Source organism: Taudactylus pleione, unplaced genomic scaffold (genome assembly GCF_031769625.1).
Source record: "Taudactylus pleione unplaced genomic scaffold, aTauple2 ptg000114l, whole genome shotgun sequence".
In the NCBI taxonomy this organism is placed as follows: Eukaryota; Metazoa; Chordata; class Amphibia; order Anura; family Myobatrachidae; genus Taudactylus; species Taudactylus pleione.
In genome coordinates, this window is record NW_028284516.1 from 13,415,206 (window position 1) to 13,431,655 (window position 16,450).

A 16,450-nucleotide genomic window follows, 5' to 3' on the forward strand; every position below is an offset into this window, starting at 1 on the left:
CGACATCAGGCGGCCGCCGTTCGGCCCCGAATGGGGATCCGAGTCAGGCGGTGAACACCCGAACAGGGTTCGGGTGGACTCGGATCCCCAATGTTCGGAGCGGTTCGGATTCCACAGAATCCGAACCGCTCATCTCTAGTTTAAAGCTGTGTCTGCTCCTGTTTCCCCCCCGGGTCCACAACAAATACAGACTCTGACAATGAGATTTCCGATATTGTAAAGTAAACTAATCTGATGTGAGTGAACATTGTGCCTTTGAAAAACGGATTCCCAGGCAATTGTCTTGTACAACGAAGGGTGAAGCATAAGAACATTTTGAAAGAACTCCGAAGAGGGTGTGTCTAGTGCCAGCCATTGCATTTGTCTAGTTTCACTTGTATTACTCTCCCCTTCTCCTCTTCCTGCTTATATTATGCTCCCTGTTAAAGGACATCCCATCCCCATTTCACCTGAGAAGGAATTGTTAGTTTATTGGTATACTGTTTGTTCAAACTGTGGGGCCTATTTATCAACGAGTTTTATTATAAGCAACGAGTGATAAAACTCGTTGTGTATGATAATGGTGCTCCAGCCAATCAGCTCCCAACTGTCATCTGTTTGAAACATGACAGCTGGGAGCTGATTGGCTGGAACACCATTTATCATACACAGTGAGTGTGAGTAAAATTCAGACAACTTCATCTACTTGCACTAAGATATACATTACAATTCATGTGAGGTATATAATCCAATGTCCAGGGGTGCCTCCCTCAAAGAACACAATGGTATTATCCAAAAAGTAAAAGAAGGAAAGGGATATATAGTGAAGTACAATTTTAATTAATAGAAACATCAACAGGATGAATACAACAAATCACGGGGATATCCTTAAGTAGCTGTAAAGAGCACAATTACCAGGTGAAGGTAAGAACTGGCAACGGACAGTTCTGATGAGCATGTGGTGTATATCACCGTGTAGTCTCCGGATGCTGCACGGGTCTTTCTGCTCCAATCACTGGGTGTTGAGACCTTTAGAGGCTGCCTGATATCCCCCGTACCGACGCGTTTTGACCCCCATTCTGGGGTCTTTTTCAAGGTAAAATTGACAAGTGAATAACCTCCTCTCCCGCCCAGGTCCTATAAAAAGCCCCACGTGTCCAATTACTGAGGTCCCAGCGTGACAGGATCCCTAAACAAAGCTCAACTACAAGTCCCAAGATCCTCTGTCTCGCCGGGCCGTTTCCAGCGTCATCATGAGGTAACTTCCGGGTGAATACTGGAGAAACGTCCACTCTCTCCTTTGTATTGCTGCGGCTGGGATTTCTATAGCGTAACGTCACTTCCGGGTGGTAACCAAGGTGATCGGTCAAAGCCTTTGCCCGTCAGCTGCTCAGGGGGTCTCATGGTGTGTGTATACTGCCCAGTATGGGCATGTGCATCAACACGGACGTTCATTTGTATGGAAGTTCACCCGATGAATGTATAGAAAATATGAATATAGAAAAACACTGATTAGAATGTTAAAATCTATATATGCTCATGAACAATGGGCATTGAAATATAAAATACATATTTAGAAAGTGCATGGACAAAGTGCAGAATAAAAGTGCAAGTGCCAAAGTGCAAATGGGATCAAAGTACAGAAGCATTGTAGTGACACATAAGGCAATATCTAAAGCTTCTTTATAGGAACCATTTGACCTCGAAATTGAGGTTCAAAGCACCTGGATGTAAGGTGCCTAAATCAAATATATGTTTCATTTCAGCTTTTGCCAGCTGAGTCCATAACTCTCTTCTGCGCCAATGTCCCTTACTATTTTGTAAGCCACTAAAACGTATGTCAGATGTGTTGCTGTTGTGATATTTTTTAAAATGATTGGATAAGCCATGTGTCTCTAGACCTTTTTTCACATTTCTTAAATGTTCTCCTATTCTCACTTTTAAAGGTCTTGAAGTTCTGCCTATATAGAATAAATGACAACTGCATTCAATAGCAATAATAACACTTTTTGTGTCACATGTAATAAAATCCTTTATTGCTAATTTACTTTTATTGATGGTTCCTTCACTTGTTTTACTATGCCCATCCCCTTTGATGCCCCTACATCCTAGACAATACCCGCACCTAAAAAATCCTTTTGATTTAATAACCATCGTGTTTTCTTTTTTCGGTAAAGCACTCCTAACTAGGCGGGAACCTTTGTTGGGAGCTTTCCTATAGATACACTTTGGTACATCATACGCAATGAGATTTATCACTTGTTCTGTATAATCAAACTCGTTGATAAATAGGCCCCTGTGTGAGAATTGGACCCTATTAAACATGAATGGATCATTGCCAACTTCCTCTATAGCGGTCCCACACAGACATTGGGTCTGATGCAGAGATCTACGTAAATTTAATATAACAGTGCAGAGCGTACCCCACTATAGATGATCCCTCACAACCACATAGCTGCTCTTAAAAGGAAGATTGGCTGAACCTTACAAAAAAGTGCTAGTGTGGATATCCTGGAGATTCATTTCAATTTCACAGTAGCAAATGAAACACCAGGGTAGGGAAGCCTGGCATTGAATGGTTGCCGGGCTTCCTACATCAGATCCAGCAATGCGATGGCAACTAGCCATCACATCGCAACAATTCGACAGTATAACCATCATAATGCTTATACTGTGCACATGCGCAGAAGCAGTAATAGCGTCTCGCATGCGCAGTTAGGAAAGGGGGCATGGCCAATGTGAATGGGGCGGAGCCTCACAGCACCCCTGTTCATGTCATTATGGGGGTGTGCCCAGCTCTCTCCTAGATGCTGGGCTGCCCCCAGGCTCCCTCTAACACTGTGAATGCGTACGGCATCTATTCTCTCGCTACTCACCCGCTGCTGCAGCGGTGTGTATGTTCCTCCCCAAAGCCAGCCATTGGATAGAACCATATTGATTATTCACCACTGATTGAAGAAGTCCTTTCTCTATGATCAATTTACACCATAGAATTTATGTCACACTGTTATCTACTATTCATCTGAAAATTATTTTTATTATATGTTATATAATCTAAATATTACTTTTAATATATCCAGGTAATTTTTATGTAATACATTTTTCTGTTTTGTGATTTTGTTTATTATTCAGTAAATGTATCAATATTTATTTAATCTATTTGTGTTGTATAAATCTTAGCCACACAAGTGTTTTTTTCTTTCCCTTTGTGAAGTAAGGGCCTGATTCAGAGCCGGATGCTCTGAACGAGCGCCCGCTCTGAATCAGGGCATGTTTTTTTAATTGCGAAGCGGCCTTTTGGACGCTCGCATAGCTGTGGGTTACCACCCACAGCTTATGTGAGCGTCCATGATGATGGTCGCGATGGTCAAGACCATCGGGCTTGCGACGAGACCCTTGCGGTAGGGTCTCATTGCCGCAAGCCCTGGAGTGATTTTGGCTCTATCAGAGCCAAAATCACTCCCACTGACATCACTAGTGATGTCAGTGGGGCCGGACCCAGACGATAGGCGTTCCCATGGGAACGCCTCAATCTGGGCAGCCACGCCCTCGGCACGCCCACCAAAGGGGGCGTGCTGTCACTCACCATCGACAGCACGCCCCCTTTGGTGCGAGACCTGGAGCGACGGCTTCCCCGTCGATCGCCGGGTCTCGCGCATGCGCACGACGGAGCTCCCTCCGTCGTGCACATGCGCACTTGGGAACCATCGACCCGCTTGCGAGCGGGTCTGAATGAGACCCTAAGTGCAGTATATGATGCTGTGATTAGCATTACTGCTTCACAGCACTGAGGTCTTGGGTTTGAATTCTCACCAAGGCCCTAACTGGAGTTGCTATGTTCTCTCCATGTTTGCATGGGTTTCCTCCATGTGCTCCGGTTCCCTCCCATAATCCAAAAAATGCTGACAGGTTAATTTCATTCCATGAGAATAATTAACCCTAGTGTTACATTTTGTAGGGACTATGGATTGAAAGCTCCACTGTGGCAGGGACTGATGTGAATTACTACATTTTTCTCTCTGTAAGAAGTTGCAGAATACATGTGTGCTATATAAATAACGGTCTATGGTGTTTGTGACTTAGCATGTAAGAGCAAAAGGTTTGACTTGAGATTTGTAGTCAGTAAATATGAGAATTGAAATACTGTAGTGTGTAGAGGGAATAGTAGCGTTCCCACTAGGCTGTTTAACCCTTTTTTGGCGGCATAAAAGGGCCTGTTTGTTTGTCTGTCCATTTATGCATTGGGACACCCCTGCACCAATTTGGATGAAACCAACACAAGGTGGTCCAGTTGGATCCTGGCCAGGTTTTAAGGCGGTTAGGGTCACGGTCGAACCTCCCGTTGGTGTATGCTGGGCAGAACATTAACCCGGGGAGCTTGTTCTGATACTTCCACTGGATGGATTTGATGAAAACTTCACAGAACAGCAGCATTGGATCCCAGAAGACATACTGTACTAGGCGGTTGAAGTCCCGGTCGGACCTCCCATTGATGTACGCTGGGCAGAGCTTTCACCTGGGGACACTGGGCAGAACTTTGACCCGGGGATCCTTTTCGGTCACCGGGTCACAGTGCAGGATGGGAGACCAGCTGACCGGAGTCACAGAGGACATCACCGGAGCACCGATCACTAAAGGTAAGTGAAACTAAGGAGGGGGGGTCGCGGGGAGGGGGGGCGGAGGCGATCACAGGGGGGTGGCGGCGGCTGGATAAATCCCTGTGATATTGCCCGAATTCGCAATGTGAATTCAGTTGGTAATATCACACTACAATCTGCATTTTAATTAGTCCATCAATTCTATTAGCATATCCTTTAACACGTCTTTCCGCTTAGATGATGCTCCTTTGTCCCCCTCCTATTATGTAACACTTGCCTTATATTATGCTACCCATCAGCTCTTTCACATGTATTATTCCCCTCTTCCTCTCTATCATGTGTATTATGCTCCAATCACCCATATTTGTTTTATGCTCTCTAACCCACCACCTGCTTGTAGTATGCACTCTTATCCTATCTATTCCCCCACTTGTATTACACTACCCTATACTCCTTTTATTATACCCCACTCATTCACTTATATCATGCTTTCCTTGTACCCTGCTTGTTTCATGCCCCCCTTCCCCTATTATTTTATATTCTCCTTTCCCCTGCCCCATTTGCATTATGATCTCCTTCCTCTCACCCACTCACCCACTCACCTCCTACCTTCCTCCACCTACACTCACTGCTGCCTGCACTTCCTTACAGAAGCACCGGCCTGTATGCATCGCTCCAGCACTGACTAATACCCCTTCAGATATAGCCAAAAATCCATGAATTTGTCGGGACACGCCGAGTCGACACGGGTCCTCCTTATGTCTGATGTCCCTTTCACATCTCCAAAATAACCCGGGTTATTGCCGTGTTGAGGCGACTCGACCCGGGTCGAAGTGCAGTCTAATAGCACCACTTTGGAATAACCCGGGTCGAGCACCCCGGCATTTCAAATCCGGTTTTAACTAAGCAGTGTTAAACACGGGTCGGACTTGGGTCTATGTGCACTTAAAAGTGTCTGACCCGGGTTATTCATACTTGCCTACTTATGAAAATTAGTTTCCGGTAGACTATAAATTATATTAGAATGCGCCGCGTGAAGTGCAACATGGCACTGATGGGGCGTGTCATGCTCTGCCCAAAGGGCATGTCTAACTCCACCTATGAGCGTATCTAATGCCACTCAGGGGTTTGTGTGGAACATTCTGACCTGCCTGTTGAATATAATATTGAATTTTTAAGTTGTGCCAGTGAAAACATATCAGCCTACACATGCACGCAGACACAGGGTTCAGAGCCAGCCTACACACATATACACACACACGGGTCAGTGCCAGACTACACACACACCCTACACACAGGGTTCATAGCCAACACATACACACACACACGGGTCAGTGTCAGACTACACACAAATACACATGGGTCAGTGTCAGACTACACACAAACACACCGTACACACAGGGTTCAGAGCCAGCACACACAACGTACACACAGGTTTCAGAGCCAGCACACACACACACACGGGTCAGTGTCAGAATACACACACACACCCTACACACAAACACACAGGGTTCAGAGGCAGTCTACAGACACACACATGGGGCAGTGCCAGCCTATGGAGCTGCTGTAGTTAAAACCCGACACTCACCCTGGGAAACAGGCACTCCTCCTTCTCTGCCCTCTCCTCCGAGCACCCCACCGCTTCATCGCTGCTCCAGATCTGCTCTCCACTGTGGGGCCAGCAGCTCTGCCAGTCCGGACAGCTGCTACCTGACGTGCAGCTCCAGTCCACCAACTTAGCCTTAGTGTGGGGAGATGAGTGTGCCGCAATCACTGTCACTCCCGCCAAACCGCTAGGGAAGTTATCTCTCCTGACCTGTCTCTGTGGGGAGACAGGAACTCTGCAAGCCTGTGCAGATGCTCCACTCCTGCCCCAATTGGAAGTCCCGGGTTGGTTATGATGTGAAGCGCATCGCTCACCTCCCTCCTGCAATCATCGCTGACAAAGCTCTTGGGACAGACTGTAAGTGTCCCTGTACAGACTGGGGTACCAGGTGACCGTGACTCCAATTGCGCGGCGCCGGGCTACGCTACCTCATGTTGTTCTGTTATTCAGGTTCCACCTCATATGATCAGAGGGAGCAGTGGGGAGTCCGGGGTTTTATTTATCTTTCCGGGGCAGCGGGAGACTCCACGGTAAACCGGGAGTCTCCTGCAGGATTCGGGAGTGTAGGCAACTATGGGGTTATTCAACCTGGGGCTCAGGGAAAAGTGCTGATTGGCTGCTTTTTTTTTATGCCTTGATGATGTCAGCAGCCTGATCCCTGCCAGCACACTACACAGAGAGAGAGTGAGCTCTCAGATTTTCAGTACCATGGCAAATTGGGAGTCCAGATGAGGTGAAGGAGCTTCTGAGAATTAGGGGTGAGGCAGAGATTGCCAGACAGCTGACAGGAACTGTAATGGATTCTGTTATATATAAAAATATAGCACAATTGCTGCAGTCAGGGCTCCAACCTTGTTCTCTGTCAGCCATGATTGCTGCAATGCTGTGAGCTGTCCCCACCCCTCTCCTTTTGTTTCATTCTGACACCTCATCTTTCTGAGCCTAAAAGTCCATTTAAAATGACATCCATGGAGATTTGGAAAAGGGCAAACCCATGAATAACCCGGGTCGAAAGTGCAGTGTAATACCTCTTTCACATTGCAAACCTGGGTCGGACCCGAGTTTTGAACCTGGGTCCAATCCGGGTCAGGGCCTTTCACATCGCCATAATAACCCGGGTTATTCCCGGGTTATTGCAGATTTGGTGCCTTTTAACTCAACCCGGGTTGCCCATGTTAAAACAGTGTGATGTAATTTTTAAAGGATTTTATTGGCTCACAATTATGTTTTCAGTAAAGAAAAAGGAGGGGCTGGGGAATGCTTGCAGTGCAGCAATCACGGCCGACAGAGCACATGTCACAGATGCAAAGGGCCTGATTCAGAGACGAACGCTCTGAAATAGCGCTCGCTAGGAATAAGGGCGTATTTTTAATTTTTTTGTTCGGCCTCCTGGCCGCTCGCATAGCTGTGGGTGACCACCCACAGCTATTGCGAGCGGCCAGGTTGATGGTCACGATGGTCAAGACCATCGGGCTCGCGACGAGACCCTTGCGGTCTGGTCTCGTTGGCCGCAAATCCCAGTGAGCTTCCGGCTGTAAACAGAGCCGGAAGCTCACAGTGGGGCCGCCCCCAAACGGCAGGCGTGCCTCCGTTTGGCCAGCCACCCCCCCTGCCCGCCTACCAAACGGGGCGAGCTGTCAATCACCATCGACAGCTCGCCCCCTTTGGTGCGAGACCCGGAGCAACGGAGCACTAGCCGGGTCTTGCGCATGCGCACGACGGAGTCGGCTCCATCGTGTGCATGCCCAGTGGGCAAACATCGACCCGGTTGCAAGCACTCAGCGCTTGCGACCGGGTCTGAATCAGGCCCAAAGTGTGCAGTGCAGGACAGTAATGTAAATACAGAGACGTGCTCTGTGTGCAGGCTGGTCAGCTGACTGGAAAAAGCCAATCAGCACTATTTTCTCAGACCCGGGCGAATATCCCGGGTCTGTACCATTTAAGAGCCAAATAACCCGGGTCCGACCCGTGTTTAACCCTTCTTTTAACCCGGGTTGAAATACCGGGTCGGTCGACCCGGGTTATTCACTTTGGTGCATTTTAAAATCATGTCTACCCGGCAACAACCCGGGTTATTTTGGCGATGTGAAAAGGGTATAAAAGGGTTTGACCCGGGTTCAATATCCCTGGTCGGACCCGGGTTTGAGATGTGAAAGGGGCATTAAAGGATCAGGCCTGGGTCTGCGACCCCACAATCAACCAGGGTCAGTGGCCTGGCTTATGTGTGAATAGCACGATGTAGCTGATTGGCTGTTCAGGACTGCTTGGGGCTGTTACAGATTAGCTCAACAGCGGCAGACGAGAGGACGTCCCCTTTAAATGACTTCACACTGAATGCCAGGGCTGACACGGCTTATATGTGAAAGGGGTCGTCCTGGGAAAAACCTGGGTCTGCGATGTAGCGTGACACGGATTGTCAGAGCTGGGAACTGGGTAACACCCATCTTAAAAAACCTGAGTTGGAGCCGTGCATTTGCCGGGGCATATGTCTAAATGGGGTATAAAATGCCTGCTAGCACTAGGCTCTCTGGGCCTGATTCAGAGCCGGACGCTCTGACCAGAGCGCTCGCTCTGAATCAGGGCTGGCCTAGCTGAAAATGGTGCGGCCTCCTGGCCGCTCGCATAGCTGTGGGTGACCTCTCACAGCTTATGCGAGCGGCCAAAAAGATGGTCGCGATGGTCAAGACCATCGCGACCATCAGGCTTGCGACGAGACCCTTGTGGTAGGGTCTCGTCTGCCGCAAGACCGGAGTGCTTTTGGCTCTATCAGAGCCAAAAGCACTCCCACTGACATCACTAGTGATATCAGTGGGGGCCGGACCCAGACGGTAGGCTTTCCCATGGGAACGTCTCCGTCTGGGCAGCCACGCCCCCGGCGCGCCCACCAAAGGGGGCGAGCTGTCAATCACCATCGACAGCACGCCCCCTTTGGTGCAAGACCCCGAGCGACGGCTTCCCCGTCGCTCGCCGGGTCTCGTGCATGCGCACAACGGAGGGGCCTCCGTCGTGCGCATACGCATTTGGGTAACATCGACCCGCTTGCGAGCGTACAGCGCTCTCGAGCGGGTCTGAATGAGACCCTCTGTTCATCCCCCAACTTCACTCATCCATCTGTTAGTAGTGAGATAGAGAGCAAGAATGCAGTTAGAAATGTTCCTTATGTGTCTGAGTGGGGATATGGTCGTTCCTCTCTGCCACAATCCCAACCCTGCCCTTGCACTAACCTTCACATATACAAACAAAAAAACATTGCCTCCATGACAGGGAGCTTGGTAGGCAGGTCCCTTCATCCCCCCCGCTTAGGTCCCTTCAGGTACCAGGTCCCGTAGCACTTGCACACCACTTACCACTTTATACAACTAAAGTACTTGGAGCAGTAATAGCCGACCTGCTACATTTCAAGGGCCACTTATGCGTCTCTACAACCTACAATGTGCATTATCCTTAGGCTCTATAATACAAAAAGCCCCAAAATAACATCACTTATTCCAATATACCCCAAATGACACTAAAGGTGCCCATCCACTACTATTACCTTGAGCGATTGAACGATAATGATCGTTATCGTTCATAAATAGTTTGCAAATCGTTAAGAACAATTTCTAAAACGACCAGCGATGCGCGCTCCCTCTGGTCGTTTAGACATCTGTCATCGGGCAAACATGCTGGACAACCTGACGATAACGTCAGGCTCAGCATGTTTGCAGATGATTGATGTGATTGGTTGGGAGAGGGACACGCATCCTATTTCAATTGTCAATGTGTAAAAACAAAAGCAACACTATATTTGTGCTGCCTGCAGAATAAATCAGAATTTTCACTACATGGAAAATTGAATAAATTAATTTGTTTTTCCACTTACATGGAGCAAGAGGTTTAAATAAAAGTTTAGAAAAAGAACAGTTTTGCTCAGGGACACAATCTCTACACCTTCTTAATATTATATATAATATGTATGATGCAAACCTATTTTTGCTATGCTGGACCTTCCATGTTTGGTAGATCAGTGCACCTATTCTGTACAGTAGCAGTAAGGAGCAATAGGTATCCCTGCTCAACCGATGATCTAAACAGTTGCTAGTTCAACTATTTACCATGCAAATCTATGTACAGTTCTACAGAATTAAGGACACTTGTCAGCCACTTACAGCTGCTCTGATTGCAGGTTGCAGTAAAACAACAGAAAATGCTGGCTGTATATGACTGTGACTGTGCTGCAAGCTGCATTCCCTAGTGCACTGCTGATACATGACCTGTCATTCTGCATCCAACCAGTAGAGGGAGCCGTGCTACATTTCTAGATGCTGAATCAGAGCTGTGTGGAGATGATAGACCCAACCCAGGATCGCGTTTTGATGATGTAATTAGAGGAGTTCTGATGATGCAAAGAAAACTATGCAGCCTGGGAGCTTTTGACTGACAGTCACAGGCGTCGCATCGTTTCATTTCGTGTTTATTTGTAGTTAGTTATTAGTGTGTGTATACTAAAATAATAGTTGTATTAACTAGCTCGTATAAAGTAGATCGCTATGACAGAGCTGGAGATTGGACAACACTGTGATGTTGAGCACTGTGGTCAGCTAGGTAATGTCATATCAGTCATCAGTCATTTTCATTTCATGAGCTGTTATGTTCATATTTTGTGTCTCTTTATAATATTCTGATTGGGCTCAGTGGATGCTGGAACTGTATGATTGTTAGGGGCAGATCTACTAAGCTCTGAAAAGTGATAAATTGGAGAGTGATCAGCTACCAACCAATCATTTTTCAAACACAGCCTGTAACATTACAGGAGTTGAGAGCTTCTAGTTTATCACTTTCCAATTTATCACTTTACAGAGCCTTTAGCTGATATGTCACGTCCGTTATTAGTATATTTTTTGGTATGTAAATTACCTATACTATGTGCACACACTGGTTACGTTTGATGATTATAATTGTTAATTTCTATAATTGGTTATGGCTAACCCGATCAGAAATGTTAAGCTGTCTGCAAAATGTATAATGCCATGACCAGAATTAAGACATTTTATTGTGCTTAGGTAGTTTAAAGCACAATCATGTACAGTTATGGTTTCCCCAATGCATTTCCACTTGCAATATCCTGAGTTGCATCAGTAATTCGATTTAAAAAATAGAAGTCCTTTCATACATCTGAGAGTTTATAAACCGGCCAGATCACACAGGATTCTTGCCTGACCTCTTCCAGTGGTATGACCATAGTAGTCACTAGTCTTCAGGTAGTATTGTTGTCTTCATAGTGCCAGGCAAGGTGGCATCATTGCTCAGTGACCTGGCTGCTTCCCTTTTGTCTATAGGGTTGACTGTGGCAGTCATTCTCCAAGGCATCTATTTCATATAGGCGCCATATTCTGAATTTCACATCACTCTTTTTCTATTTTTTTGTTGCAGATTTCCTCCCCTTTGTCTGTGATGGCTGCTCCAGGGTGTTTTGGTGAGTATGCCCATTCATATACAGTGCATACACTCGTTACCGGTACATTGTATATGTTCATCATTATCCTGAATTACATCTTTCTTTGTAATTCTGTATATTAATGGGTGCTGTGATGTTTATTATGTGGCCTATATAATTATTTTCACCTAACATTATTCAAAGGAGCAAAACTATAGCTAGATGTCTGCAATCAATGTTCATCTATCTAGTAAGACAATGACAGCAAAATGGCTGACTGGTTGTTATGATTGCAGTGCGATTTGAGCAGTGCTATGCTGGGTACACACTGGCAGATATCTTGTGCCCGTCGGTCAGTGTGTACCAGCGATATGTCTGTGAACGACATAGTTCACAGACATATCGCGTTGGTTGTGCTGCACAGCCGATGCCTAATATATCTGCAGATGCTGTGTATTGGGGCATCGTGCTGTGTGTAGGGGTGGGCAGACGACCGCCCAAACACTTGCAGCAGAGACCGATGGGAGTTTTGGCGTGTCACGCCCCTGGCCAGCGGGACCGGCAGCTAGATGACAGATGATGGATGTTCAGGGTGTATGAACAACCATCATCTGCAAATATATCTGTTAGGTGTGTACCCAGCATTAGTAAATAGCCCCCACAGTGTAATGAGCTGAGACATACTTCTTGTACATGGTGTAGCTATGTGTGAACTATTCTGTGGTGTACACAAATTATGAAGAGTAGATACCAGCGGAAAGAACTATTGAAGCTCACCAGCCGTATAGACTTAACCAGGAGCTTTAGTTTATTTGTAGTGCACGGATATAGTCTAGTTGATACACAGGTGGATAGCGGAGATGGAGCGGAGTATACAGCTGAGCAGCCCGTCATGTATGTAGGCACAGGATATCGCAGGGTCACCCACGGAGCTAAGTGGTGTACAGCTGTTTACCACTGTGGCGCTCAAACACTGTAGTGAGAGAGACAAGATGGCCCGGCAATGCGCAAACTAAGTATCTGCAGCCATCTTGGTAAAGGAAGATGCTTCATTTATGGAGGGAAGTGCAGTAGCACACTCCATATTCTGACACAAGAAATACAGGGATACATTATACATTGCAGGAAGTGGAACATATTGATTTACAGTTTAAATATTTTTTTCACCCTCTTTGCAATTGAAGAGACTGTCCTTTTAAAATAACTAAAGCAACACAGTGGCCATTTAGTTGTGTGTTAAGCTACAGCGAACACACAGTATAATTATCATTGTTTATTTATAGGGTGCCATGAAGGGGCAGATTCAGTTATGTGGGTCCCGGAAGCTTCTGCTCATTAACTGTAGAAGGCAGATTCTGCTCGCAACCTATAGACCAGGGGTTCCCAACCACAGTCCTCAAGGCACACTAACAGTCCAGGTTTTAAGGATAGCCATACTTGAGCACAGGTAATTTAATTAGTATGGGTGATGGGAGGGATCTGCGAATAGAAGCCCATAGGCTTCTATAGGGTAAGATGGCGTCACCCACAGCATCCATTCCGGGGCTTAGTGCATATGAGAAATACTGTCAAACTGCATTTTCAGGAGTGTGACCGCATTTCCCACATTGCTGCAGCCTGCTTCAAGTGACTTAATTAGTACCTCAGTCAATTTGATTTAACCTTCTCGACTCAAGCATGGATATCCTTAACACCTGGACTGTAAAGGTGGTGTTTGGGAAGCTCTGGTCTAGGGGCCAGTAGACTGTATAATGTGTTATAGGCACTGTAATTTGTCATTTTAATTAGGACATCACTATTTATAATTAAGTTTCACGGTGTTGTACGGCGGCTTCCTTGCGGCTGTGCACTACCGTCCATTTCTGAATCTGGCCCATAGAGCGGGAATGAAATCTGAGTCACTTGGGAGAAGAATCCTGTATAACGCTATTGTTATCGCTCTGTTTACAGCCTGACGCACAGGAGCAGGGATTCCCATGGCTGTATCCAGGTAAGTGAGTAACTTGAGCTGAGCCGCGGGGCCCATACAGTGTTATGTACATTATATAGATGAGGAAAGCATCAGGGTGGCTGAGATTATTCAAAACAATGGAAGAGAACCAGTGCTCACCCAAAGTGTCACATTGGGTGAGCGCTGGTTCTCTTCCCTTGCTTTGTCACATTTGTTTTGTGTAGGTGGGGTAGCCTACATTCTTTCCAACTGCCCCCTCATTTCTGTAGGGATCATTATAGTAGCACAGCCTCTCTCTCTTTCTGTATTGGCTGAGATTATTGTTATTGCTTATTTATATAGCACCACAATATTATGCATTATGCAGCACTGTACAGAGTATATTTAATCATTCACATCTGTCCCTGCCCCATTGGAGCTTACAGTCTAAATATGCTCTCTCTCTCTCTCTCTCTCTCTCTCTCTCTCTCTCCCTCTCTCTCTCCCTCTCCCTCTCCCTCTCCCTCTCTCTCCCTCCTTCCTACCAGTACAGTATGTGGGAGGAAACCAGAGCACTCGCAGGACCCCACACACACAAACTGGGAAAACTGTTCCTTGTGACTTTATAATGTGATTTTTGGTATTGTCCACAAAATGCCTGTCATCATTTTGTTTAGCTGGTGGGTATACCTTTTAGGAGACATTCCTCCAAATGACAGGCTTGTGTCATTGTATCCTGTGTTGCTGTTGTTGAAGGTTCCCACGAGTGTCAGCGGTGGTGGAGAATCTGAGGGGAGCACACAGTATCCTTGTACTTATACAAGCTGCAGGGGGAAGGAGCTAGTCCAGGTCTTATGCCCTCTCTGTGAGAACCATTTTTGCTTCAGGTATGTTCAGTGCGATACACCGTATAAACCTCGCTGTATATTATCCCGGTTCCTATGTGGCACGTACAATCTCTTACAGACATCGTCACCAGTCAGACCATGAGTGTGCAAAACTGGAAGCACCGCAACCTCGGATGGCCGCAACCCAGCAGCTCGTGAAAGAAATTGTGGGTATGTGGGTGCGTTATTTTGTTCTCCAGTCATTTAGAAAACAAATTGGATATCAATTTGAAATACAGTATTTTGCAATGTTATGCAGATGTTGGCTAGCTGTACTTTTTTTAAATGTATTATTATTAATTTACCTTTTTTAACACACAGATTTGTTTATTGCCATGTGCTTTGCTCTTGGTTCAGCCCTATTTTGTAGCGGCTCCAAGTCAGTCACAGATTATTATTATCATTTATTTATATGACGCCACAAGTCTTCCGCAGCGCCTTACACAGTACATAAACAAATAGGTGACCAGTGACTTACAGTACAATTCAATGCAGGACAAGGACATGGATAATATACATTGCTACATTAGCAACCATAACATCCACATAAGCAGCAGAGTATAAGCAACCAAGTGTTAGGTGTACTAGTGGGGAGTAAGAAGTGATGAAAGTAAAGTAAGAAGTACAAGAGGGTAGAGGGCCCTGCTCGTAAGAGCTTACATTCTAAAAGGGAGGGGCAGACAAACAGGTGTGACACAGATGGGGTAGGCAGGGAGGAAGGAACATGTAGCAGCAAGTTAGGATGAGAGCTGGAAGGCTTTAATGAAGTAGTGAGTCTTGAGATGAGGTTGAAGAACTTAAGAGGGTCTTTTGTAAAAACCTGTGAGATGCAGGCTCTGGCTAGATTCTGGCAAGCCTGCCCATATTTTTAAAGCGGCAATCATTGAATAGGCAAAACCAGGTTAGCGTTGCCTATTTAAATGTTTGCCACTTTAAAAATATTGGCAGACTTGGCGGAATCTTGCAGACTATTACATAAGCCCCAAAGTTTTATGTCTTTCATTGAAGTTATGAGTCTGCCCATTGTTGAATTACTATACTGTATGTCCTGTTCCCCTTTACAACAACATGGCGATTGAAGTTTTGTATGTTTGTCAGGCAAGCTCTCTCCTGATTCCGCACCAGCCTGGGATTTGTTTATCATCAGCATCCTGCATTGGGGTGTTATGAAAACTAGGCAATATAATAGGTGCTGCCTTCATAAAAGAGTTACACAAGCTGGGTCTTCTCTGCAGTTAGAGATCACTTGTAATAATCCTGTACCGCTGGCTGGCAAGTCATCTAACATTAGACCTCTATTACAAGTGATCTTAAGGTGCCCATCCACTAGACGATTTATGCAAGCGATTGAACGATAACGTAATCATTCATAAATCGCTTGCAAATCGTTTGTAAAAATGTCTTAAACGACCAGCGATGCGTTTGCCCGCTGGTCGTTTAGAATCTATCATTGTACAAACATGCTGGACAATCTGACGATATCGTCAGGTTCAGCATGTTTGCAGGTGATTGATGAGCCTGCACTGAACGACTGCTCGTTCAGTGCAGGCTCATCACAGACTGACGAACGGCTGCACGATTACAATGTCGTTTTCATGTCTGCTAGTGGATGGGCACCTTTACAGTGCTGCAGTGCAGGGGAGACCTAAATCCTGCACCACTGCATCCCTAACAAACACAAAGAAAATCCAGCTATAAGAATAAAAAAAAAGTCTTAAAAAAAATAATCTCCAATCACCTCCCGGATATCATACAGTATGACTGTGCCACCAACTCAGGGACACTGTCACATTTTGTCTCTGTCTCATGCAGTCATATACAAAGCATTAGTGTCACCCGCAGATGAATTGTGTTACGTACATTTCTAAGAAGCATAAACGGAAGTTGGGAAAAATAACCTGTTTAGTAACAGAATCAGTATAAATATGGATAACAAGGTGAAAATTCTAAATGAATCAGTAAATGGTGCTGGCTGTAGGGATTGTACATGTGTTTTTAATTTCCCGGCAATTTCCCATATTGCCGCAGTTTGAT

At 45.9% G+C, this 16,450-nt stretch overlaps 1 protein-coding gene and 1 long non-coding RNA gene across 5 annotated transcripts in view; one reads left to right on the forward strand and one right to left on the reverse strand.

Annotated features, from left to right (window-relative positions):
• Positions 1 to 798: 798 nt before the first annotated feature.
• On the reverse strand, positions 799 to 7,039 carry LOC148524958 (uncharacterized). Its single transcript, XR_015878322.1, has 2 exons — positions 6,166 to 7,039; positions 799 to 1,487 (listed from the first exon to the last, which is right to left on the reverse strand). It is a non-coding gene; the product is annotated as an uncharacterized LOC148524958 (long non-coding RNA).
• The window catches only part of ZFAND1 (zinc finger AN1-type containing 1), a 41,432-nt gene continuing 31,184 nt past the window's right edge, over positions 6,203 to 16,450 (forward strand). For 2 of the 4 annotated variants that reach the window (XM_088471414.1, XM_088471413.1), the window contains exons 1-5: positions 6,203 to 6,540; positions 11,596 to 11,638; positions 13,550 to 13,589; positions 14,286 to 14,416; positions 14,496 to 14,587. In XM_088471414.1, the coding sequence (XP_088327540.1) occupies positions 6,435 to 6,540; positions 11,596 to 11,638; positions 13,550 to 13,589; positions 14,286 to 14,416; positions 14,496 to 14,587 (412 nt within the window). In that variant the 5' untranslated portion in view covers positions 6,203 to 6,434. Of the gene's footprint in view, positions 6,541 to 10,528; positions 10,768 to 11,595; positions 11,639 to 13,549; positions 13,590 to 14,285; positions 14,417 to 14,495; positions 14,588 to 16,450 lie in introns of those variants that run through there. The other 2 variants (XM_088471410.1, XM_088471412.1) reach the window with 2 other exon arrangements.